This window comes from Gracilinanus agilis, chromosome 1, assembly GCF_016433145.1.
Source record: "Gracilinanus agilis isolate LMUSP501 chromosome 1, AgileGrace, whole genome shotgun sequence".
Classification (NCBI taxonomy): domain Eukaryota; kingdom Metazoa; phylum Chordata; class Mammalia; order Didelphimorphia; family Didelphidae; genus Gracilinanus; species Gracilinanus agilis.
Window position 1 is genome coordinate 781,183,831 of NC_058130.1, and position 23,582 is coordinate 781,207,412.

The 23,582-nt window shown below is 50.0% G+C and overlaps 1 protein-coding gene across 1 annotated transcript in view; it reads right to left on the bottom strand.

The window, feature by feature from the left end:
• The window catches only part of GNB1L (G protein subunit beta 1 like), a 54,647-nt gene that overhangs the window by 21,967 nt on the left and 9,098 nt on the right, over positions 1-23,582 (bottom strand). The window contains exon 4 of the mRNA XM_044658907.1: positions 7,906-8,004. Within this exon, the coding sequence (XP_044514842.1) occupies positions 7,906-8,004 (99 nt within the window). The remainder of the gene's footprint in view (positions 1-7,905; positions 8,005-23,582) is intronic.

Genomic DNA, 23,582 nt, shown 5'->3' on the forward strand with positions numbered 1-23,582 from the left:
TCCCCTGCTAAGTGCCGGGAATGGAGAGATGATGGAAGGAAAAGCATCATCTTTGCCCTTCCAGAGCCTCACCCAAACTCTGGAGCCAGAGGGGCAGCGTACTTTGGGAATTCCGCCATCTGGATCAATTGCCACCAGCATCTCTCCCTGCACACCTTCATGCTCTTCGTAATCTCTGAGCCATGCTGAGCCTTTTCTGTACAGAAGGCCCCAGCCTTCCTCTGGGCCCCTCAGTCTTCTTTGGGCTCAGACAGCTTACCAAGAGACATAGTGAGGCCTCCTCAGGACCCCATGCCAGTGTCTAACTGTCTTAGCAAGTGCCAAAGAAAGGCCTTATCACCTCAGAGGTGAAACACAGAGGATGCCAAGTAAAAAGCACTGTTTCCAGAGCCAGAGGGCCTGGGTCCAAAGCCAGCTGCACCACTCGCGACCTGGGTGACTTTGGGCAGGTTCCTATACTTCCATGGGCCTCAGTTTCCTTCTCTGTGAAAAGAAGGGGTCAGCCTCTAAGGCTCCTTCTCCTTCTGGTTCTCAGAGCCTGTGATGTGTCTTTTCTGCTTGTCTCTGAATTTCAAATTCTTCCCAATCCTGAAGCCCAGCCAGTTTCTTCTCAGTCTTTCTTCTTTCCCTCTTGGTCTTTAGTTTTTCTAACTTGTCTTTGCAGCTTGTCCTTTCTGACCAGATATGTTTTTTTTCTCCATCTTCCTTTTGAAATCTGGAGGTTTTGGCTGACTGAAATGGTACAGTCAATACCGTTTTAAGAATGATTCAGTGGGGGGGGGGGGAAGGGGGAGAGCAGCTGGGTGGCTCAGTGGTTTGAGAGGCAGGCCTAGAGATGGGAGGTCCTAGGTTCAAATCTGGCCTCAGACACTTCCCAGCTGTGTGACCCTAGGCAAGTCACTTGACCCCCATGGCCCACCCTTACCACTCTTCCACCTAGGAGCCAAAACACAGAAGTTAAGGGTTTAAAAAAAAAAAAGAATGATTCAGTGGGGTTTTTCTCACTCTCCCCAATTTAGGTAACTTTTTTGTAGAAAGGAGTAATTCTAAGATCTCTGGTGGACCATGATGAAGACACCTGGGATCTTTAGAGGAAAAGGACTTCATGAAGTCCACAGGAATTCTGTCTAGGGATCGTAGGAAAAGGTAACCTTTCAAGATGTGAGGGCACTTCTTTTTTAAAAAATTTTTATTTAAAATTTTTTCCATGGTTCCATGATTCATGTTGTCTCCTTTCCCCCTCCCAGAGTTGACAAGCAATTCCACTGGGTCATACACATATCACCACTCAAAACCTATTTCCATATTATTCATTTTTGTAACAGAGCAATCTTTTAAAACCAAAACCTCAAATCATAAGCCCATATAAACAAGTGATAAATCATATGCTTTCTTCTGCATTTCTACTCCCACAGTTCCTTCTGTAGATGTGGATAGCATTCTTTCCCATAAGGCCCTCGGGACTGGCCTGGATCATTGCATTGCTATTAATAGCAAAGTCAATCACATCTGATCATCCCACAATGTTATAGTATCTACGTACAATGTTCTCCTGGTTCTGCTCTTTTTGCTCCACATCAGTTCATGGAGGTCTTTTCAGTTCATATAGAAATCCATTGATTCATCATTCCTTACAGCACAATAGTATTCCAACACCATCATATACCACAATTTGTTCAGCCATTCCCCAATCTAGGGACAACCCCTCATTTTCCAATTTTTTGCCACCACAAAAAAGTACAGTTATACATATTTTTGTGCAAATGGAACCATTCCCATTTTTATTTATCACTTTGGGGTACAAACTTTGTAGAGTTTTGCTGGATCAAAGGGCAGGCAGTCTTTTAGAGCCCTTTGGGCATAGTTCCAAATTGCCTTCCTGAATGGTTCACAACTCCACCAGCAATGCATTAGTGTCCCAATTTTGCCACATCTCCAACATTTATCACTTTCCTTTACTGTCACATTGGCCAATCTGCTAGGTGCGAGGTGGTACCTCAGAGTTGTTTGATTTGCATTTGAGAGGGCACTTCTGGGCAAACCTCTCTCTTGACTAAGTATCAACTCAAGGGAGAGGGATTTGTCCTTCTGTTGGCTATATCGGTTCCCTTTAACAATGGATATCCATTTTCTACACAGCTCTGGTTGAATTTTTACTTGGTTATGCGATTTATGACCTTTCCCAGGGGACAAAGTCTGAGTGAGAAAACCTCAAGTCATAGAAATCCTGCCCCGAGAAGGTGAGACTCTTGCATGCCCACATTTGTGGGAAAGAGGATCATTTTCTCACCATCACTCAGGGCCTGGCTTTTGGACACTGAGATCAATGACACATTCCTTCCACTCCCTGGGCTGCCGAAGCAGTAAAAGGTGCTGATGCCAGGCTTTTAATTATCAATGGGAAGCGGGTGTCCTGAAAGCCACAAACCAAGAAGCCCAATTCCTCCAGCTCAGCTCCTTTATGATGTCAGTGACACGGTGTATTGTTTTATTTTTGTTGGAGTCATTCAGAGGAGCAAGATAGCCAAGTCCTGCCAGGCACCATTTCTGCCCGTCCATAATGACAGGGCTTAGTTCACGGCTAAGGAATTGCAGGGATGTGGAGGGGGAAGAAGAGCAGTGAAGGAAGGGGAGCAGAAAGGCAGAGATCATTCTGGACAGATGCAGAGAGTTCCAGGGTGAGGTCAGCGTGTCTCTGTTTTGCCAAGAGAAGGACACGCTCCATCCACGTCCAAATCCCCATTCCCTCTCCTTGCTGCCTGAGAGGAGTTGATCTGTCTGGTTCCCAATGAAAACCCTCTTGATATGCAGATCCCCATCCATCTAGATGCTGGCATGCACCAGCAACATGGGTTAGGAGAACAACGAGGCCCGCCATCACGATGGAGACGGTGCGAGGATCCTGCAGACTGACCAGACCACGGCTCCCCAGCCTGAGGCTCAATGGTTGTCCCGTGCCATTATTAAGAGTTTTCTACAATGGAATAGTAGAAGGAGCCAGGAAAAAGATTATCCTTAAAATTTTAATACTGCCATCCAGAATCATTGGGTTGGCTGCACCAGAACTGGTAGAAATGGACAGTGATAACAATATTCTTTTTTAAAAAAAAAACCCTTCTTTTTTGTCTTAGAATCAATACTGTATATTGGTTCCAAGGCAGAAGAGCAGTAAGGGCTAGGCAAGACTTGCCCAGGGTCACCCAACCAGGAAGGATAAGAGGCCAGATTGGAACCCAGGACCTCCCGTCTCTAGGCCTGACTCTCCATCCACAGAGCCACCCAGCTGCCCCCTGATAACAATATTCTTGGGACAATTCTCCTAGAGGTGAAGTGATGGGAAAATGAACAGCCCAGGGTGGCCAGCCCACAGCCAGAGTCCTCCTGGCAGAGGCTGTAGGGCGAGAAAAGGGGCTGGCTGCCAGCACACGGCATACAAAAAAGGCAACGGGTCCTGCTTTGGAATGGTCCTGGCGTCTCCTCCTAGCCCCCAGACCCTGCGAGTGAGCCTCACCCCAGCTGAGGTGGCTGCACCCCGCTCTGGACCTGAAAGGCAGCCTGGGCTCCCTGGCCGGTGAGCGGGCCAAAAGGCAGCTCCTTTAGGAGGGTTTCCACTTGGGGGCCGTGGCCAAGTGTCCCCAGGTGTACCCAGAGAGCAGAGTGCAGGCCTGGGCCTGGGAGCCTCATCCCAGCTGCACTCTGCAATGCCTGCTCTTCATTCATCTGATTGCTGTTTTGTGGGGGCTGCTTCCATTCACCCTGCTGCAGTCATCAGATCCACTTTCTTCTTGTCTTCGCTTGCCTAATTGTGAATCAGTCCATGCATGTCTTCCCATGCTTCTCTATATCCCTCTTATTCATCTCTTCTCTTTATTTATTTATAAATCCTGACCTGTCTTAGAATTGATACTAAATACTGGTTCCAAGGCAGAAGAATGGTAAGGACTAGGCAATGGGGGTTAAATGACTTGTCCAGGGTCACCCAGCTAGGAAGGGTCTGAGGCCAGATTGGAACCCAGGACCTCCCATCTCTAGGCCTGGCTCTCCATCCACTGAGTCACCCAGTTTCTCCATCTTTCTTTTTCTCTCTTTTTAAACTTTTATCATTTCATTTTAAAAACATTTTTAGGTCCAAAGTCTTCCCCCTCCCCCAATCCTACCCCTTCCCCATCCACTGAGAAGGCAAGCAACCAGACATACATTATGGAAGTCAACATTCGCCTCTTCTTCCAGCATTGTACTTAATACTCCATGACATTCATGCACCAAAATTTGTCTGAGCATTCTCTATGAAATGGGCATCTACTCAGTTTCCAATTTTCTGTGGATCTAAATCTGGCCTCAGACACTTCCTAGCTGAGTGACCCTGGGCAAGTCACCTAACCCCAATCACCCAGCCCTCACCATTCTCCCTTGGCACCAATATTTTGGTATCAATTCTAAGATACAAGGGAAGGGTTTACTGCTGGAGAATTTCTGGCTTAAATGGAGCCTTTCTCTTGGTCAGCGACCTCCTTGGGCTATGGCCTAGTGGGAGAATCTCTGGAGCAGACAGTGTAGACGGTCTAGCCACTTTATTTGCATAATTTCAAGTTGCTTTCCAGAATGGTATGACCACTTCACAGCTCCACCAGCAATGCACTGGTGCCTGGACGGGCTGCACTTCAAAGCAAGAGAAGGATTCCAAGGAAGAGTTAAGGAGATGAGGATGGTCAGTGCAAGGGCTCTCTCTCCCATTGGCCCCCATCTCTACTCTGTTACTGTTGAAGACTTGGCCAAAGGCAAAGATGACGTGTCAGAGAGCACGCTAGAAGAGCTAATTCTCTGGATCGATGACAGATCCGAGAACATCCTGACAGGCTAGAACGATGGAGGAACTCTGACAAGACAGACTCAATGAGGATCAACCTAAAGTCCTGGGCTCAGGTTTAACAAACTTAAGTGCACAAATACAGAAGTGGGGAGACCTGGCTTAAACAGCTTAGGACAGGCTTTGTATGACTAGAGTGGGATGTGACTGCCAAAAACCCAACAGTATGAGCTATGGCTGCATGGAGAGGAGAGGGCTCAGAACAAAACAAAGGAGTAGACGAGCCTGCTGACCACACTCCACTGGCAGGACAGCATCCTGCTCTGGGCACCACGAGTGAACAGAGATGCTGATGAGGGGCCTGGAGAAAAAATGCAGACCCAGACCATGTCAGCATTTGTTAAAGGAATTTTAGACATTTAACTTATGAAGGAAGAGACAGGATGGAGACTTGTCTGGAAATGCTGGAGGCTGCTGGGCAGAGGAGAGCTTGGGCTTGTCCTGTTCATCTCTCTGGAAGGGATTATGAGAGGAGAAGAATTTAGGTTGAAATAAAAGAAACTTTGGAAAAGAATGGGATGGGACAGCTAGGTGGTTCAGTGGATTGAGAGCCAGGCCTAGTGATGGGAGGTCCTGGGTTCAAATTTGGTCTCAGACACTTCCTAGCTGTGTGACCCTGGGCAAGTCACTCAACTCCCATTGCCTAGCCCTTACCATTCTTTTTCCTTGGAACCAATACACAGTATTGAGTTCAGGATGGAAGGTAAAGGTTTTTAAAAGAAAAAAAAAAAAGAATGGGAACAATAAAGGCTTTATTTCCCAAATATATAGAAAACGGAGTCAAATTTATAAGAATGCAAAGTATTCCTCAATTGACAAATGGTCAAAGACTGTGGTCAGGTGTGATATTGGAAATTTGGGAGTCCTTGAACTAATTTTGAAGTCCCTGATCTAAACTTCCTGTGGACGTTTAGGGGACTTGAAACTACATTTCCCATGATTCCTGGCTTACGTAAATGACCGTAGGCAATTACCTAATAATGTAAACAGAAGGTTAAATAGGGAGTGCCGGGACTGGCTGGTTCACTCATTTTGTGGTCATGGAGGAGAAGCAGGTAAATGGCGAGTCCCTTTAAATTAACTCAACAGGCACGTGGCTTCATTTTTCTAAATGGCTTTCAATAAACCCTTTGAATCCATGATACTTTTAATTTTATCGCTCTATACTAATTTTATTTCTTATACAGGCAATTCTAAAACTATCTATAGTCATCTAAAAAAGGCTCCAAATCACTATTAATTAGAGAAAAGAAAATTAAAACAACTCTGAGTTACCACGTCACATCTATCAGACTGGCTAGCATGACTGAAAAGGAAAATGATAAATACTGGAGGGGATGTGGAAAAATTGGGCCTTTAATACACTGTTGGTGGGACTGTGAACTGATATAACCATTCTGGAGAACAATCTGGAACCATGCCCAAAGGGCCTTAAAACTGTGTCTACCCTTTGACCCCACAATAGCACTGCAAGGTCTGTATCCCACGAGATCAGAGATGGGGAAAAGGACCGACTTATACAAAAATATTGCTAGCAGTTCTTTTTGTGGTGGCAAAGGACCGGAAGCTAAAGGAATGCCCATCCACTGGGGAAAGGCTGAACAAATTCTGGTATATGATTGAATTGGAATACTATTGTGCTATCAGAAATGGCAGCAAGATGAGGACAAAAGGTCCTAGAAAGATTTCTATGAACGGATGCAAAGTGAAGTGAGCAGAACCAGGAGAACATTGCACAGTCACAGCAATAAGGTCCAATGAGCGGCCGGGAAAGACTTCATCATCACCAGTAATGCGGGGATCCAGGCCAGCTCCAAGGGACCACGACAGAAAAGGCTCTCCCCGGCCACAGAAGGAACGGACAGAGTCTGAATGAGACGGAAGCACAGCCGTCTGCACTTTAATATTCCTCCACGAACTTTTCTCTAGTAAAAGTGGTATGTGTCTTCTTTACAACTTGACCTACACGGACATGTGATGACCCGTGATATCCCGTGTCATATTACCTGCCCTCCTGGGGAGAGGAGAGGGATGGGAGGGAGGGAGAGGACATGGACCACAAAATGTCAAAAATGACGATGAAAAATTCTATCAATGTGCAATCTGGAAATAATTCTTTTAAAGGAAGAAAAATAGCAGGAGCCCTCCCCCACGGGCACAGACAGCCTGGCATGGTAGTGAGCAGCTTGTGGTGGAGAAGGTGGGCAGCCCTTCCTCAGGGATGGAGGGATGGGGGTTTGCGGCCTCTCCGGTCTCACCTTTCACAATGCGGGTGTGAGGAGGAGGGCGCTCTGTGGAGGAGACCTATTAGAAGAATCAGACCGGCATGAAGCCTGGCAGAGCTTGTCCTGCACCCAGAGGACACCCAGGAGATGGGGAGGATGTCAGCTAAGCGAAGGCCAAGCGTATCCAGAGGGAAGACGATGCGTCAGCCCTCTACTCCCGGACCAAGAAAAGTAACAAAAACTAATCCTCCAGAAACAATGAGAGGAAGGCTTGTCCTCGGCAATTACTCAGCACTTTTCAGCCCACGAGCGCCTCCGGCCCAGGTGCCCAGGACCTTGCTCCCAGCCCGGGGAAGCGGGCCACAAGTCCACCCGGCCTCCTGGCCCAGGGCAGCTGCCGGAGACGGGAGCCCCGAGTGGCTGCTTTGCTGGCTTTCCCTTTCCCTTTGCAGTCAACACCCCCAAAAGGTGCCCTCTGGAGCCACGATGCACTGACTGACGTCTTGGCTTGGGATTCTTCGTTGACGGCCAAAGCGGAGCCGAGTCCCCGCCCAGCCCGGGGCTACAGAACCTGCCCCGGGTATTTACAAGACACCATGTACCTTGGGGCCCGTTGGGAGGAGTGACCGAGGTGACCCCGGGCAGGGCAGCGGGAGGGGGCCCCCAGAGCTGCCCCAGGGGCCGGGGACCCCTTCGGGGAAGGAGACGGCGACTCGCTGGGCCTGGACGAAGCGCGCCTCACTCACATGCCGCCTCTGCCCAGGGCTGACTCAGACGAGTGTTTCACAACGCTCGAGTGTGGTTGTTTCTTACCTGCCACAGCTCCAGGCACATGGGCATGCCCGCTTTGGCACCGGCCTCTGGCTTCAAGGTACAGACTGACGTCTTGGACGGCATGTCCAAAACCCGAACCTGACAGTGAGAAAACAAGCTGATTTGGGCTGGCTCCAAGTCACAGTCTTTGCTGTACAAACAAGAGACTTTTTAAGGTGATTAGCGAATGTTGGTGCAGGCTCCTCTTCATTCCTCTAAAGGAACCCTGGAAGGGAGGCTTTTAATGAGGCCTGAGCAGGCTTGGAGCCTGGGAAGGGTAGAGCCCCTTGCATAACCCAGGCATGGCTTGCTGAGTGACCAGTAAGTCCCCTCCTGGGGCAGGACAAGCCCTGCCTGCAGCCTCCTTAGTGTGCTCCTGCCGCCCCGGCCTCCCCGGCTCAGAGCCTGCTTCTTTGGTCCCATTTAGCCTCCTGTCTCTGGCCCTCTCTTCCCCGCTTCCAGCTGATTGCCTTTGGGGAGCTCCAATAGCTACAGAGGGCCCCTCTTCACCCAGGGACCGGTAGGAGAGAGGGCAGAGCCCCGGCCCCACGCTTCTTCCTCATCAGAGGTCCTAGGCAGAAGGGGAGGCTGGCTCAGGCCCGTCTGCAAGGCCAGCACCCTTCCTGCTCTGCCTACGGTTACTTAGGCTGGGCTGGTACAAATGCCCGAACTAGGACCTTCTGCTCAACGAATGAGGCTTCTCATAGGCAAGACTGATGGGGTAGATTTTCCCCCTCCGTTATGCATTTCCTTTATGAAAATGTTTTTCTCTTTTAAAAAAGTGAAGTATGTATGTGAGTTTGTACGGACACATAGTAGGGCGTTATCATCCATGGAATCCCAGAAACTTGGAGCCAAAAGGGACCCTGGAAGCCACCCAACACACCCTAGAACTGGACCAGCATCTGCCCCCTCTACAACCCCCCCAAAGTGGTCATGAAGATTGGCCCGGAAGTTCTGAGGACCCCGAGGAACCCAGAGGCAGCCCGCTTCTTACCCAGGACGGCTCTCCTTATGGTGGGGGCTTTTCTTCACACCCAACCCCTTTCCAGCTTCCACTCACTGCTTTTTAACCCTTCCCTTTCATCTTAGAATCGATACTGCACGTTGGTTCCAAGGCAGAAGAACTGTAAGGGCTGCTGCAATGGCCTTTACTTGCTCAGGGTCACACGGGTAGGAAGTGTTCGAGGCCACATTTGAACCCAGGACCTCCCGACGCCGGGCCTGACACTACCCATTGTGCTACCTAGGGGCTCTTTGGCTCCCTTTTCTCTATAACAACCTGCCAAATGCTAGGCGTTAGCTCTCACATCTTGAAGTTTTCTCTTTTTTAGGTTTCATCAGCATAAACCTGAGGTCTTTCACCCTGCTGGTGGCCAGCTCTGGCCTCGGATACTGGTTGGTGACCCTTTGCCTCTGACTCAGTTTCCTCATCTTTAAACCGAAGATGATACTGATAGCACATGCCCTCCATGGTTGGAGTTCATATTTGTGAAGAGCTTTGCAAACCAAAAGGCGTTCCATAAACGCTCACCCTTTGGGGCTGCCCCTCGAGACACCATGTCTGCACCAGAAAGAGTCATGGAGGCAGAATCAGAGAAGGTGGGTTCAACCCTTGTCCCATCCCCCCTTCACCTCTCGGGGCCTCCATCTCCTCTGTGAAATAAAGGGCCTGCAATATGTGGTCTCTAAGGTCCATCACCCGAAGACCTTCTCCAGCTGTCGGTGTCTGAAAATGCGGCCCCACAATGGAAGTTTGCATCAGTTCATGCAAGTCTCTGGAGGGTTCTCTGAAGCCATTCCTTCAGCCAGCTCTGGTGGGGGAGGGTCTTCCATCCCATTCACCTCCCATTCTTTGTTGGACCTTTCACGGGTTGAGGGGAACCCTCTGTCACCCCAAAAAGAGCTGCTTCCAATCTTTTGGTCCTTTCCCTCTTTCTCTCTCCTTGGGGGGGCAGGCCTGGCAGTGATCTCCCGGACAACGGCTCCACTGACAGGGCATGGGGGGGGGACCCCGTTTTCCTACAGCCCCTCCCTCCAGCCTTGGTCATTTTCCCTTTTTGTCAGTTTCACCAATCTAATGGCTATGAAGTGGAAACGTAAATTTGCATTAATGAGTAATTATTAGTGATTTGAGGCATTTTTTTCCTGCCAAGCGGCAAAGTGGTCAGAACACCTGACCTAGTGTCAGGGAGACCTGATTCTGACCTCACACACTTCCTGGTTATGTGAACGGTCACCGAACCTCTGTTTTTCTCAGGCTTTTCTTCTGTATAATGGGGATAATAATAGTATCTGTCCCCCCTCCCCCCCCAGTTGTTGTGAGATAACTATAAAGTGCTTACCACAGTGGACTGGCATGTAGCAGGCACTATACAAATGCTGGCTGCTATTGCTGCTTTCACCTGGCTATTGAGAACTTGGATTTCTTCCCTAGAAAACTGCCTGAATGTAAAATCTGTACCAGGCTGCTTGCCATCTCAAGGAAGGGAATGAGGAAGGGAGACTAGGACAGAATTTGGAATTCAAAATAAAAAAAAGTTAAAACACTGACTTTACATGTAATTGGGGAAAAGTAAAATAGTATTTAAAAAGAAAAAAAAAGAAAACTGCTTGGTCTGGGACAGCTGGGTAGGTACAGTGCCAGGTCTGGAATCAGGAAGTCCTGGGTTCAAATTTGATCTCAGACACTTTCTAGTTGTGGGACTCTGGGCAAGTCACTCAACCCCGATTGCCTAGCCCTTGCCATTCATCTATTTTAGAACTGATATTAAGACAGAAGGTAAGGGTTTGCAAAGAAAAGGAAAGAAAACTGCTAGGCCATATTTTTGACCATTTATCTATTGGGAAATGGCTTCTATTCTGATAAACCTGAATTCGTGTTTTCTTAATATGTCTTAGAAATTAGATCCCTATTAGAGAAACTTCCTGTAAAGATCTTTTCCCCAGGTACCTGTTCACCTTCTAATTTTAGCTGCACTGGTTTTATTTGTGTAAAACCTTTTTAATTTTAGACCATCAGGGGGCAGCTGGGTGGCTCAGTGGATGGAGAGCCAGGCTTAGAGATGGGAGGTCCTGGGTTCAAATCCAGCCTCAGATACTTCCCAGCTGTGTGACCCTGGACAAGTCACTTGACCCCCATTGCCCACCCTTACCACTCTTCTGCCTTGGAGCCAATACACAGTATTGATTCTAAGATGAAAGGTGAGGGTTTTTGTTTTTTTTTAAATTTTAAACCCTTAACTTCTATGTATTGACTTATAGGTGGAAGACTGGTAAGGATAGGCAATGGGGGTCAAGTGACTTGCCCAGGGTCACACAGCTGGGAAGTGTCTGAGGCCAGATTTGAACCTAGGACCTCCTGTCTCTAGGCCTGGCTCTCAATCCACTGAGCTACCCAGCTGCCCCAGAAGGTGAGGGTTTTAATAAAAAAAATTTTTAGACCATCAAAGTTGTCCACTTTATTTTGGGGGATCTTCTCTATCCCTTTTCGGTCATGGTCTGTTTCTCTATCCACAGATCCAGAAGAGAACTTCTTCCTGGCTCCTCTAATCTGCTAATGACGTCACCCTTTCTATCTAAGTCATGTATCCATTATTTTGGTGTGACCCATGGTTCTTAAAGTGTGTGCCAGAAAATACAGGCTCTGGCAGGTCCTAAGAAACTGGAAAGGCTTTAACTATTGGCGTGGAAGTGGTTTGTGGGCTTGTCACGAGGATCAGCCTAGTATGGAGACATTTATCACTAGGCTGGCTACAGCGATTCATGAAAATGGAGGACCTGCCCACACTGGAGAAGTCACAGATATTCTGAAGAACTAAAGCTCCCAGCACCGACATTCCCACTCCGGGCGAAGTGTCTGGCTAGCCTCCACTTCCTCCTCAGGCCGGCTCATCTCAGACCTGAGGCTGGTCTGTAGAGCCGGGTGGTTTTTCAGGGGATCTTGTGGTAGAGGTGAGTGTGCACACAGACACACAGAGAGGCTGCCCTGTCACATCCCTCTGGCTCTGGAGGGAGAGCTGGAGTGCCGACAGACCCCAGAAGGTAGACTGTCTCCCCAATCTGCCCCATGCACGGAGGTCCCCCCTACAATGCGCCTGACAGTGGGTGTTCAGCCTTTACTCCAAGACATCCAAAGCCGGGGAGCCCCACACCATCTGGGGCAGCCCCTTCCTCTTCTCACTGTTGAAGGAAGCCTCCACAGGCCTCTTGGCGGCTCCTTCTCGCTGCTCCTCGGTCTGCCCTCTGGGGCTAAGCAGAACAGGTTTAGGCTCTCCTCTCCAGGCCAGCCAAGCATGCCAAACTCTGCCGCCAGCAGCCAGCAGCCAGCAGCCAGCAGCTCGCCCCTCTCCTCCTGTGACGTGCGTGCTGCCCAGATGTTACCTCATGCTAGGGATGGGGCAGCCCAGGAGCCTCTCCGGGAAGGCCTGAGGTGCAGACGATTAAATGCAAGGGGTCACAAAAACCAAGTGTGCTGAGCTGCAGTCACCAAATGTGAAAAACAAAAACAAGAGCTATCCCGGGCGCCAGCTTAAGGAGCCGCATCCTCTCCGGCTGCCCCCGCTCTCGTCTCCACTCTCTCCCTCATCTCCAGCCTCCCTCTACAGCTGGTGCCTTCCCTGGTGCCTACGCACACGCTCAAGTCTCCCCCAACATTACCTTCCATCTTAGAATCAACACTGTGTATTAGTTAAGAGGCAGAAGAATGGGCCAGGGTTGGCAGTGGGGGTTAAGTGACTTGCCTAGGGTCACGCAGTCAGATTTGAACCCAGGACTTCCTGTCTGTAGGTCTGACTCTCTATCCACTGAGCCACCTAGATGCTCCCTTCTCCCAATATCTTAAAAGCCCTCCCTGGACCCCTGGAGCTACCCAGTAGCTCTTCTCCTTTTCACAGCCAACCTGAAATGTCTCTTCATCTTCCCCCTTTTCGCTCGCTTCTCAGTGAGTTTTTATAGTCGGCTTCCAACCTGCTCTCTCCAGACTGAGCAACAATCCTCTCTCTGAAGCAGCAGAGCCGAAGGCCATCACTGCAGCACTCGGCACGGCTGCCCACCCTCTCTTTCTGGGGTACCAAGACATGATGTCCTCGTTCTACCTGTCTTCTCCTCGGCCCACTCTTCACTCATGGCTGCATTGTGACGCTCCGGCCTCTGCCCTCTCTGTGCAGATGACTCCCACATCAACGTATTCTGCCCCAAGCTTCCCCAGGGCTAGCCACAAATCAACAATGGACACCTTGAACCGGCCCCATCAGACTCAACACGTCCAAACGACTCAAGATATTTGCCTGCTTCTGTCCGAAGGACCACCATCTTTTCAGTAATTCAGGCCTATGACTTGTCATCCTCAGCTCCTCACTGGCACCCGCCACATTTGTCTTCATTTCTGCCACACATTTCTTGTGCTTCCCCTTCTCTGGATTCACAAACCTCTACCCAGGTTCAGGCCCTCCCCTCCGGCCCAGTCTCTGCCCATCCCAACTCATCCTTCCACAGCTGCCCAGACAATCATCCACCTGAGGTGTCTCTGATTCAAGGAAGTCTGGTGGCTCCCTGGTATCTCTCAGCCTTTGCTCTAAGACCTCCAAAGGTGGGGAACTCCAGTGTAGACCGTGTTCTTTGCCCCTGAAAGTTCTTTACAGCCCTGCAGTGCCCCTCTAGACACATGACCTCCCTTCACATATCCCACGGTCCACTCAAACAAGCCTTTGCTGTTCCTCGCACAGGACACGCCATCTTCCTTCTCTTTGCCTTGGATCTGGCTGGCATCCATGCCCGGAAGGCTATCTCTCGCCACTGCCTGGAACCCCAAAATTCCTTCAAATTTCAGTCTAAGCATGACCTCCCGAATGGCGCCTTTCCTCTGCCAAAGCTTTCTCCCTTTAAAGTCCTTTGTATCTGCGTTGGATGGACTATACATGTACGTGCTGTCTTGTAGGTAGAATGTAAGCTCCTGGAGGGCCGGGACTGTTTGTTTTTTGTCCTTATCTCCCCAGTGTCAGGCAGACACGCACACACACATGCATGCACACTCTTTCACAGAGATTTCATGTTAGGGGCGTGATTTCTACCTGAGGTGGCCTCTGCAGAATAGGAGGGTACATTTAAACAGGACGCAGATTTAGGATAAGATTTGCCACTTACTAACAAGACACATAACTCAAGCGAGGGAAGGCGCGAGGACTGAGGTGGGTCAGCAAAGGTGTCCTGCTTCAGGTGAGACTCTAAGTGGCATGTGCAGGAGGCCAGGGAGGTCAGGAGCTGGACACGAGAAGGGAGACAGTCCCAGGCACGGGAGGTGGCCAGTGAAAATGCGTGGAGTCGGGAGATGAAGGCACATTTGGGTAAGGACCAGCCCTGAGGCCAGTGCCACTGGGCTGAAGAGGACATGGGGAGGGCAGCATGAAAGGTAAGAAGGAAAGCTGGGGAGCACTTTGAAAGCCAAGGGATGACTTGATATTTGCTCCTGGAAGGACTGAGGATGAACCACTGGCGCTTATTTTGTTGTTTAGTTTTTAAAGTACTTTATTTTCCTGATATCCATAATAACCATTTTTTTAACATATGTTTTCTGGAATGATGAGATCCAAACAGTCTCCTTCCCTCCCTTTCCTCCCCACTCCTTGAGATGGGAAGGAATTTAATCTGGGTTATACATGTATGATCATGCAAAAGCCACTGGAGATGCTTGAGGTGGGGGCAGGGAAGGCTCGATATGATTGGAGCTTTGTTTTGGGGTACACTGGAGAGGGGAGAGCTTGAGGCACAGACTGAACAGAGGCTACTGTAATAGTCCAGATGGGGGGGGGACACCGTCTGACCAGAGTCTGCCCCAGGGTGGGGGCAATGTCGGAGGAGAAGCGAGGCTGTACTGGAGAGACAGGCCTAGACAACAGACGGGATATGGTGGGGGGAGAGTGAGGAACTGAGGATCACAGCCAGGTTGCAAGCCTGAGGGCCTGGGAGGCTGGTGTTAGCCTCAACAATAACGAGAAAGGTCCAAAGAGCGGAGTGTTTGGGGGGGGAAACAATGAGTTCAGTTTTGGACTTGTTGAACTACAGGACATGCAGTTGAGAGGAGGCCAGCCTGAAGGTCAAGAGAGAGGTTAGGGCTGGATAAGGAGATCTGAGAATGTATCGGCAAAGCAATGGTAACGGGATTTATGGCCTGAGACCACCAAGGGATGATAGTATAGAGGGAGAAGGGGGCCCAGAAAGGAGCCCTGAGGGACACCTCCACTTAGAATGTGTGATCTGGAGGAGGATCCAATAAGGAAACAGAGAAGCAGGACGACAAGCAGGAGGGGAGGGGTATCCTGAAAACCTAGAGAGAGTATCAAGGAGGGACGAGTGACCAACAGTGTGAAAGGCAGCAGAGAGGACGACTAAGAAAAGTTCATGGGACTCGGCAGTTAAAAGGTCATCAGTCACCTTGGGGCGAGCTGGGGCGGTTGAATGATGAGCATGAAGAGAGTTAAGATGAGACTAGGAGGAGAGAAAGTGGTGGCATCGAGTGTAAAAGGTTCAGTCAGGGAAGGAGGAGGAATACGGGATGGAGGAGTCATGGGAAGGTCTTCTGAGGATGAGGGAGACACAGGCAAGTTTGTGGGCAGCAGGAAAGCAGCCAATAGGCTGAGAATGAAGGGAAGGGAGAGAGCGGGGATGACAGAGAGGGCAAACTTCTGGAAAAGGTGGGTTGGGGTGCGATCACTTGTGCATGGACAGGGGTCTTGGCAAGGATGAGGACCACTTCTTCATGCAAGATGAGGATGAAGGAAGACGTATGAGTGATGTAAGATGAGGAGGAGGGGAGGAAAAAAGAGACTCAGAGAGAGATCGCCATTTTTCCAGTGAAATAGGAGGTTCTCCAGGTCTGAGCTGAGAAAGTGGGGGGTGGAGAAGCTAAGGGAAGGGTCAGAAAGGGTCAGAAGAGCCGCCATGGAGAGTGGGAGGGGGCACTGACTAGGGAGATACAAAATGGCAGCCTTGCAGTGAAGGCCCAATTGAGATGAGGAAACAAATGCATGGTGGTTCTGTGATTTTTTCCAGCTTTGTTCAGCAGCATGGAATGGATGGCAGGAGTAATCCAAGGCTGAGGCTTGGCAAGACACAACTGGCAACAGGATAAATTGGGACAAGAGTACAATGTCAACTTAAATTGGTTCACCAAGGGGTCAGATGGGGAAAGGGATGGAGGCTAGGGTGAGGATGAAGAACAGGGTCTGTGACTACAAGGCTGAGAGAAAGATAGAACGACAAAAGAGAAGGGAATTATCGAGTGCATGAACGGGGAACTGGTGCATTTGTGGGGGATGCTAAGGCCAAAGGTATGCCCATTTCCATGTGTCGCTGAGGAAGGCTGGAGGCGTAAGACATGGGAAATGAATATGTGGAGGAACTGGCAAGTTTGACTGTTTAGGGTAGTATCACCAGGCATGCTGAAGTCTTGAGTTTGAGAGCAGAAGTTGGGGAGGAAAGAAAAACTGTGAACCAGGCACTGACCTCATCAAGGAACGGAGGGGTACATCCTGGAGTTCTATGGACAACTGCTACCAGGCCTTTCATTGGCTGGTAAAGATGGACTGAGTGAACCTTGAAGGAAGAGTGATATTGGTAGGAAATGAGTCTCAAAGTGGCCAAAGTTCGTCCAACTCTCCTCCCTGGACTGGGAGTCTGGAAGAAGACGTGCAAGTGCAGCTGGAACCCCAATCCTGACTCCAGCCTTGTATCTCCATGTCCTGTACACTCTAGACTCAACATGTCCCAACCCAACAGCTCATCTTTTCCCCAAACTCTCCCTCTTCCTCATTCCCTCCATTAGCATAGAAGGTACCATCACCTTCTCAGGCTGTAGGGTCTGTAGTTACATGATGGAGGTCACTCCCGACCCCTCATAATCTCTCTCATTGTCTGTCTATCCAATCAGGGCAAATCCTGTCCGTTTGTCTTCATGCTCCCTGCTTACCACACCACACTGCTCCTGTCTGTCCTGGTTCAGGCTCTCACCACTCATGCCAGACATAGCCTTTTGGTTGGTGTCACGTCTTTCCCTACCTGAGTCCACCCTCCATTTGGCTATCAAAAGTAATCTTTCTGGAACTCTAGGGTGACTGTTGTTTCTCTCCCTCTCTCTCTCTCTCTCTTTCTCTCTCTCTCTCTCTCTCTCTCTCTCTCTCTCACACACACACACACACACACACACACACACACCCCTCTCCTCCAATGACTCTAAAATCTCCAGGATTAAATCTAAAAGCCTGTTTGACCCTCAGAGCCCTTCCCCACATTCCCCTTCCTGCTTTCCTGCTCTCTTCACCCCTTCCACCCCACTCCAACATACTCTGTAATCTGGTAACCACAGGCTCCTTGCTTGTCCTCACACAAGGCTCTCCTACCCTGAGTCTAGGCCTTCTCCAACCTCCTCCTCTGCTTCCTAAATTCCCAGCTTCCTTCAAATCCCACTCAATTCTCACCTTCTGCAGGTCACCTTTCCTGATCCCTCTCTCCCTCTCTCCCAACCCTTACCTTCCATCTTAGAATCAATACTGTGTATTGGCTCCAAAGAGAAGATCAAGCAATAAGGGCTAGGTAGGCAATGGGGTAAGTGACTTGCCCAGGGTCATATAGTTAGGAAGTGGCTGAGGCTAGATTTGAACCCAGCAGCTCCCATATCTAGGCCTGGCTCTCTATTCATTGAGCCACCCAGCTGCCCCCTTTCCTGATCTCTTAATGCCGGCCCCTCCCTCCCCCAGCTTTTGCTTATTTCCAATTTCTCCTGTATTGATTTTGTCTGTACAGAGTCGTCTGCATGTTGTCTCCCTCCATTAATCTGTGATCTTGAGAGATCCCCAGCACTCAGCATTGTATGCCTGGCATACAGTAGGGGCTTACTAAATGGCTGGTGATAAAAGGGTGCCCAGGAAAGCACCAAAAGATTAGTGGAAAAGGAAGTACTTTCTGAGTCCCACTAAAAGTGGGCTGTAATCCGAGCTGTCTCAGCCTGGCATTCAATCTTGTTTTACCGTGTCTTTCCAGCCTTGTCTCCCACTCTCACCTCTCTGTCAAACTGTTCCCCAAGTCTGCCCACCTCCAGGCCTTTGTCCATCCCTCTTAGGAGGCCTTTAGGCTCTGGTTCCATGTGGCTAATTGTACTAAGGCTGGCTGGAACATTGCCTCCCCCAGGAAGTCTTCCCTGGGCTCTCCTCCTGCAGGCTCCCACTGAGGGTCTCCGTTCTTTGGCAAACCACATCCAGGCCAGCCATAAGGCCAGCAGCTTACTACACAGAGCAGTGAATGCCGAGGAGGGAGAGCTCTGGGGCTGGGGGAGCTTGTGGGTAGAGCTCGGCCTCAGAAAATGGAGAGGACCACCGCGAAAGATGGGGAAGAGGGAAGGGCTTCTAGCTTGGCTGGGTACAAGGGGGCGGGGCTGGGGCTGGGCAAGTAGCCCAGCGTAGATGGAGAAGGGATTGGGGAGGGAGGGGGGAGCGAGGCGCACAGGAGGTACTCACTAAAGGGTCCGGGGAGAGGATCTGAGTGAAGGTGGCAGCCATGGCAATAAAGGAGGCAGATGTGGGAGACGTCATCCGGCGCCAGGCAGAAAGAAGGACGTCAGCAAGACGGGGGGCGGGGGGGCTGGAGGTCAGGAGCGGGGCTGCTCATGTCCTCAAACACGAGGGGCAGTGGTGGGGGAGGGGAGAGTCTATGGATATGAGGAGCAGTGTGGACAGATCACAGACCTGGTCAGGGAGACCTGAGTTCAGATGCGCATGCACTGTGTGACCCTGGGCAAGTCATTTCACTTCTAGAGGCCCTAGGCTCTTCGTCTCTAAAACAAGCTGGGTTGGGCTCGATGCCCCTGCAAGTCCCTTTCAGCTCTCAAATTGGGGTTGACACTGGGCCCAGGCCCTTCTCGGGAGGAGCTCATGTTTATCGGGGGGCAGGACACGTCCCCAGCCCCATCTCCTCCAAATGAGGGAGGCTACAGGCAAACAGAGGCCCAGGCTAAGGGCTCTTCGAAGAAGACGAGGATGCGGAGAGGAGTGAGTCAGTCCTGAGCCTGAGAGAAGGTCTGTGCATGTTGGGGAATGGCAGGAATGCATGCTCTGGAGGCCGCGTGGGAAAAGCGTTCGCCGTCCATTTGGGCTCAGACGGAGAGCTGGGAAGGGAAGCCGCAGGAAATGAGGCCAGGAAGGAAGCTGGAGCCAGACTGTGGAGGGCCATAAATGTCAGTCTGAGGTGGTGGACCCTTAGAGAAATAGGGAGAGGGGCAGAGAGGTAGCTCAGGGGATAGAGAGAAGGTCCTGGGCACTTCCTAGCTGGGTGACCCTGGGCAAATCACTTCATCTCTATTGCCTGGCCCTGAGTGCTCTTCTACCTTGGAACCAATACTTGGGATCTCTACTAAGAAAGAAGGTCAGGGTTTAAAAAATAGAGTAATAGGGAGCCCCCAGAACTCACCAAGCAGGGGAGTGAGGGACACAGCCAATGCAATTCTGCCTTTAAGGAAGACAGGTCAGCAGCTGTGTGGAGGACAGGCCGGAGGGAGAGCTGAGGCCAAAGGATGATGACAGCATCAGAGGATGAAGAAGGAGAAGATACACAGAATTAAGAGGAGCTGCCAAGACTGGAGACGGATGGCCACGGGGTGAAGAAGGATTACGCAGGAAGCGTTCAGACCACGACTGCAGGCGTGCGGATGGAGAGATGGCCACCACTAAAGCGCTCTGACAGAATCTGGAATTGCGTCTCTAATGAAACGGCTCCCACTTGGCTCCGAAGAAGAGAAAACGCCATGTCCTGGCAGAGGTGGTGGTAGTGGGGTGATGGGTGCTTTCAGAGGCAGCTGGTGGGCTCTCACACACAGGGCTCTGGAATCCTGAGAGCCCCAGTGCATGCCAGGCAGGTTATTCGCTTTCCAGAACTCCTTTCCTCCTAACATCTCCGTGCCCACCTCCTACTTGGAGGCCTTCATTCGACATGCGTACGACATACTCAGCATACAATTCACCCAGACACCAGGGCGAAGGAAGAACAAAAGATGCTTCTAAACATCTGATTTTTGTGAAAAGGGAAGAAAAGTCAAAGCGGGGTTTGCAGACGATGCCCTAAAGCTCTGGACCCTCTCGCTGTGTGAGGCAGCCCTGCGAGGAGGCCCAGCTGATAAGACTGGACAAGGCCTGCTTTGTGCCGCAGTACCCTCAGGAATCGGGAATGTGGTGCAGTGGGCAGAGCACCAGGCCTGGCATCAGGAAGACTCCTCTTCTGGAGTTCAAATCTAGCCTCAGACTCCTAGCTGGGTGACTAAGTGAGTCACTTTACTCTGTTGGGCTCAGTTTCCTCGTCTGTCCAATGAGTGGGAGAAGGAAATGGCCAACTCCTCCAATATCTCTGCCAAGAGAACCCCAAACGGGGTCACGAAGAGCCAGACAGAATTGAAACGGTGCCTGAGTAAAACGGGCCTGGGGATTTGTGTACTAGCGACCCCCCAGAGCGGAGAGGTGGGCTAACCATAGTAAGAACAGAGGAGCAACAAGCCCACCTCCCCAAGCCCTCCCTGGCCGGAGTGGCCCTTCCCAAGTCAAACTGATGCTTCCATTAGGAGGGAGCAGGAGGTTGGGGGAGGAAGGAGGGAGCTGTGGCCACCAAACCTCAGAAAGAAATACTGTTTCCCAAAGTTTGACAACTGTAACTTAAACCTCCACCTTATGTGTTTATATTGGTTTTGCTTAATAAGAAAAAGATTTTGCCTTTGCCTGAGGTTCCTTATGTTCATGGGTGGCTGGAGCAGGCCCGGAAGAAGCACACCCTTTTTTTCTTTTTCCCATTAATAAGGCTTTTAACATGTTTTTGGCAAATTGGCAAGAAGAGTGTGTGCAGCTCATAATTGGTGATTTAAATGCAATCACGAACAAATAAATGCCTGTTCCTATCTCATTATTTATGAACTGAACCTGCTTCGAGACAAAATGACTCTTCTTGGGCAGTAGCCAAATGTAAACACATCTGAAGTCTTCATTTTCATCCTAAGCAGCCAATGGATTAGGCCTCGAAGAACCCTGCCCCTGGAGGTTCTGTATAATAAAAAATCTTAGGGGAATTTATGGGGTCTGATGGGCTCCCTTCCCGCAGAGCTGCTGCTCACCTCAGGAGCTGGAAAACCCACATCAACATTCAATTCCACATATGGCGGCACAAGGGATGGATATGCCAGGAAGAAGAGCCTTTTGAAGCAAAGAAGGGAGTCTGCTCATTAAGAAGCTTCTCTGCATCCTTGTCCATCACCCTTCTTTCTCGGGCTCCTGCCACCCACCAGTTCTTGGTCCCTCCCTGGCCTCTTGGCTGAGTTTCTGCACAGAGCCACCTCCATTCTGCTCTTGCTCTCCCACCCCACACTCACTCTTTCTCTCCCAGAAATCTGGCTTTTGAAACCCATTCCAGTGAAACTGTCCTCTCTAAGGCCACTGGGAACCTCTAAATCTCCAGATCTGATGGTCTGCGTGGATCCTTTCCCCTTGGGCGTTGATGGTGGTAGAGTGGGAGAAGAGAGGGCTCAGGACAGCCCTAGGAACATGAGTTTAGCTACTGGAACTCTCAATAAACCAATGAGGGAAAACATTACTAGAGGGCCTGAACTCTCAGTACAGACAAGCTTTTCATAAATCAAAGGAAGCTCTGTCAGGATGGAGGCTGGCTCAGAGGGTCTCACTGGAGAGGTAAAGAATGGAGTTGGCGGAGCTGGTTTGATTGTGGATACAAAGAGAAATAAGAGGCGCCATTTCCTGGGCCATTTGGTTGTCTTATATTGCAACAGTGTTCTTGGTAAATATCTGTAAAAGGTCCACCATGAGAATTAGTGTAGCTGATGTAGCATATTCATGGCTGAGGAGAGGAAGTTCTATACACAACTCTTAAGATAAATACACACTCACTCACACACACACACACACACACACACATGTTCTTATGCTCACTGACTTTAACGTAAATGTGGACATAAGCAAGGATGGCCAAAAAAAGGGGTGGAAAATGCTGGTTAGTGTGGTGCCATGCCCCTCCTCTCTCCACCCCCACCCCCACCCCCAGGGGATGACAGGTGATGAATGAGGTAGAGGCTGTCAGACAAGGCTGATAGGTTGGTTTGCTTTGCATAACTATACTTTGCAAGAAGGGAGGGATTACTGGAAAGTGTCAGCAATGGAAAAAAGGAATCAATAAAACATTTAAAAAAATATGGTCAGGGGTAAGGAATGAGAGAGGCGGGCCTTTATGGGATATCTGGAAAACAATCAGAAGATAGTGGACATGGCAAGCACCAAATGACACCCCCAAAATGAAACGGATTAGACTTCAACAAAGAGGATGTCACTTAACCAACGTCAATTAGTTGCCACAATGAGGAGACCAAGAGTGCCTAAAAAGCTCTTTGGTTACGAAACACTCCGTCTCCTTGCCAATCAGAGATGGCAGCCAAGAGCAATAGCAGGGTGTAATAGAAACTTGTTTGTAAAACCCTCAGCAGAGGATGGTGGAGGAGCATGAGCAGTCTGGCCTCAAGAACCAGAGGGAAGCAGGGAAGCAAAGCTTAGAGGGCTCTTGACCAAGGAAAATTGTCTCAAAGGCTTTGAAGGAAGGATGAAACTCAAAGGAAGTCAACAAACCGAAGGCAAAGAGAAAAGAGCTGCCAAAAGATTAGGAACACCCTTTTCACCATCTAGGATTGAGGAGCCCCCACCCGGGTTCTACATCAGACCAGATTGTCTTCTCAAGGAGGTAGAAATGATGGAAACAAGAAAACCACAACAGGAAAAGCAGCTGGACTAGGCCAGGAACATCCAGAAGATGTCTACTTGGAAATGACACAATGGTGAGAATAATGAGGGAGTGACTCTCAAGGGGAAAAGATAGCAAAGGCGTGAGGAAAATCTCAAACTTTATTCCAACCCCAAAAGAGGGTATCTGAGAGACCACCCATCCATACATCTGTCTCCTTTCTCATCTGCGTGCTGTCTTTATAAGAATAATTGATGCACACCCACTGAGGGCTGGCTTGATGAGGGGAACAGAAGGGACCAGGCAGGATGGCACAAGTGGTATTCCATAGCAAGCCACATCTTCGCCATCACACAGTCAGCTTGCAAGATGAAGATCTTGCTGGACAGCCTATGTGTTTCTCACAAAGATGCTTTGTCTACCTAAGGACAAACTGCAGCTTTACAGGCTCTCCTCTCTGTGGTCCATTCTCCATTCAGCCACTAAAAGGACAGTCTAACCCTGTTGCTCCCTCTCTGTCCCATCTGCCCCTGTCCTCTCTTCTTATACTTCACTTCTCTCCTCTGCAGAGTCGACGATTCAGGGGTCCTGGCCGATTCAGGGGTCCTGGCCTTTTGGCTGTTGCTCTCATGAGATGCTCCCCCTCCTGCCTCTGGGCACTGCCCCTGGCTGTCTCTTCCACATGCCTGGAATGCTCTCCCTCCTCATCTCCATTCGTTTCCTTTAAGTGCCAGCCTGAATCCCAGCTTCTCCCCGAAGCCTCTTGTGTTCCCCTTATTAAAGCTGGTGCCTGTCCTCTGATGACTGACTCCAATGCGTCCCATCAACAGCTTGTCTGTGCGGTGTCTCCTCCTTTAGGCTGGGAGCTCCTTCACAGCAAGGACTGTCTTTTAGCCTCTTTGTTTCTT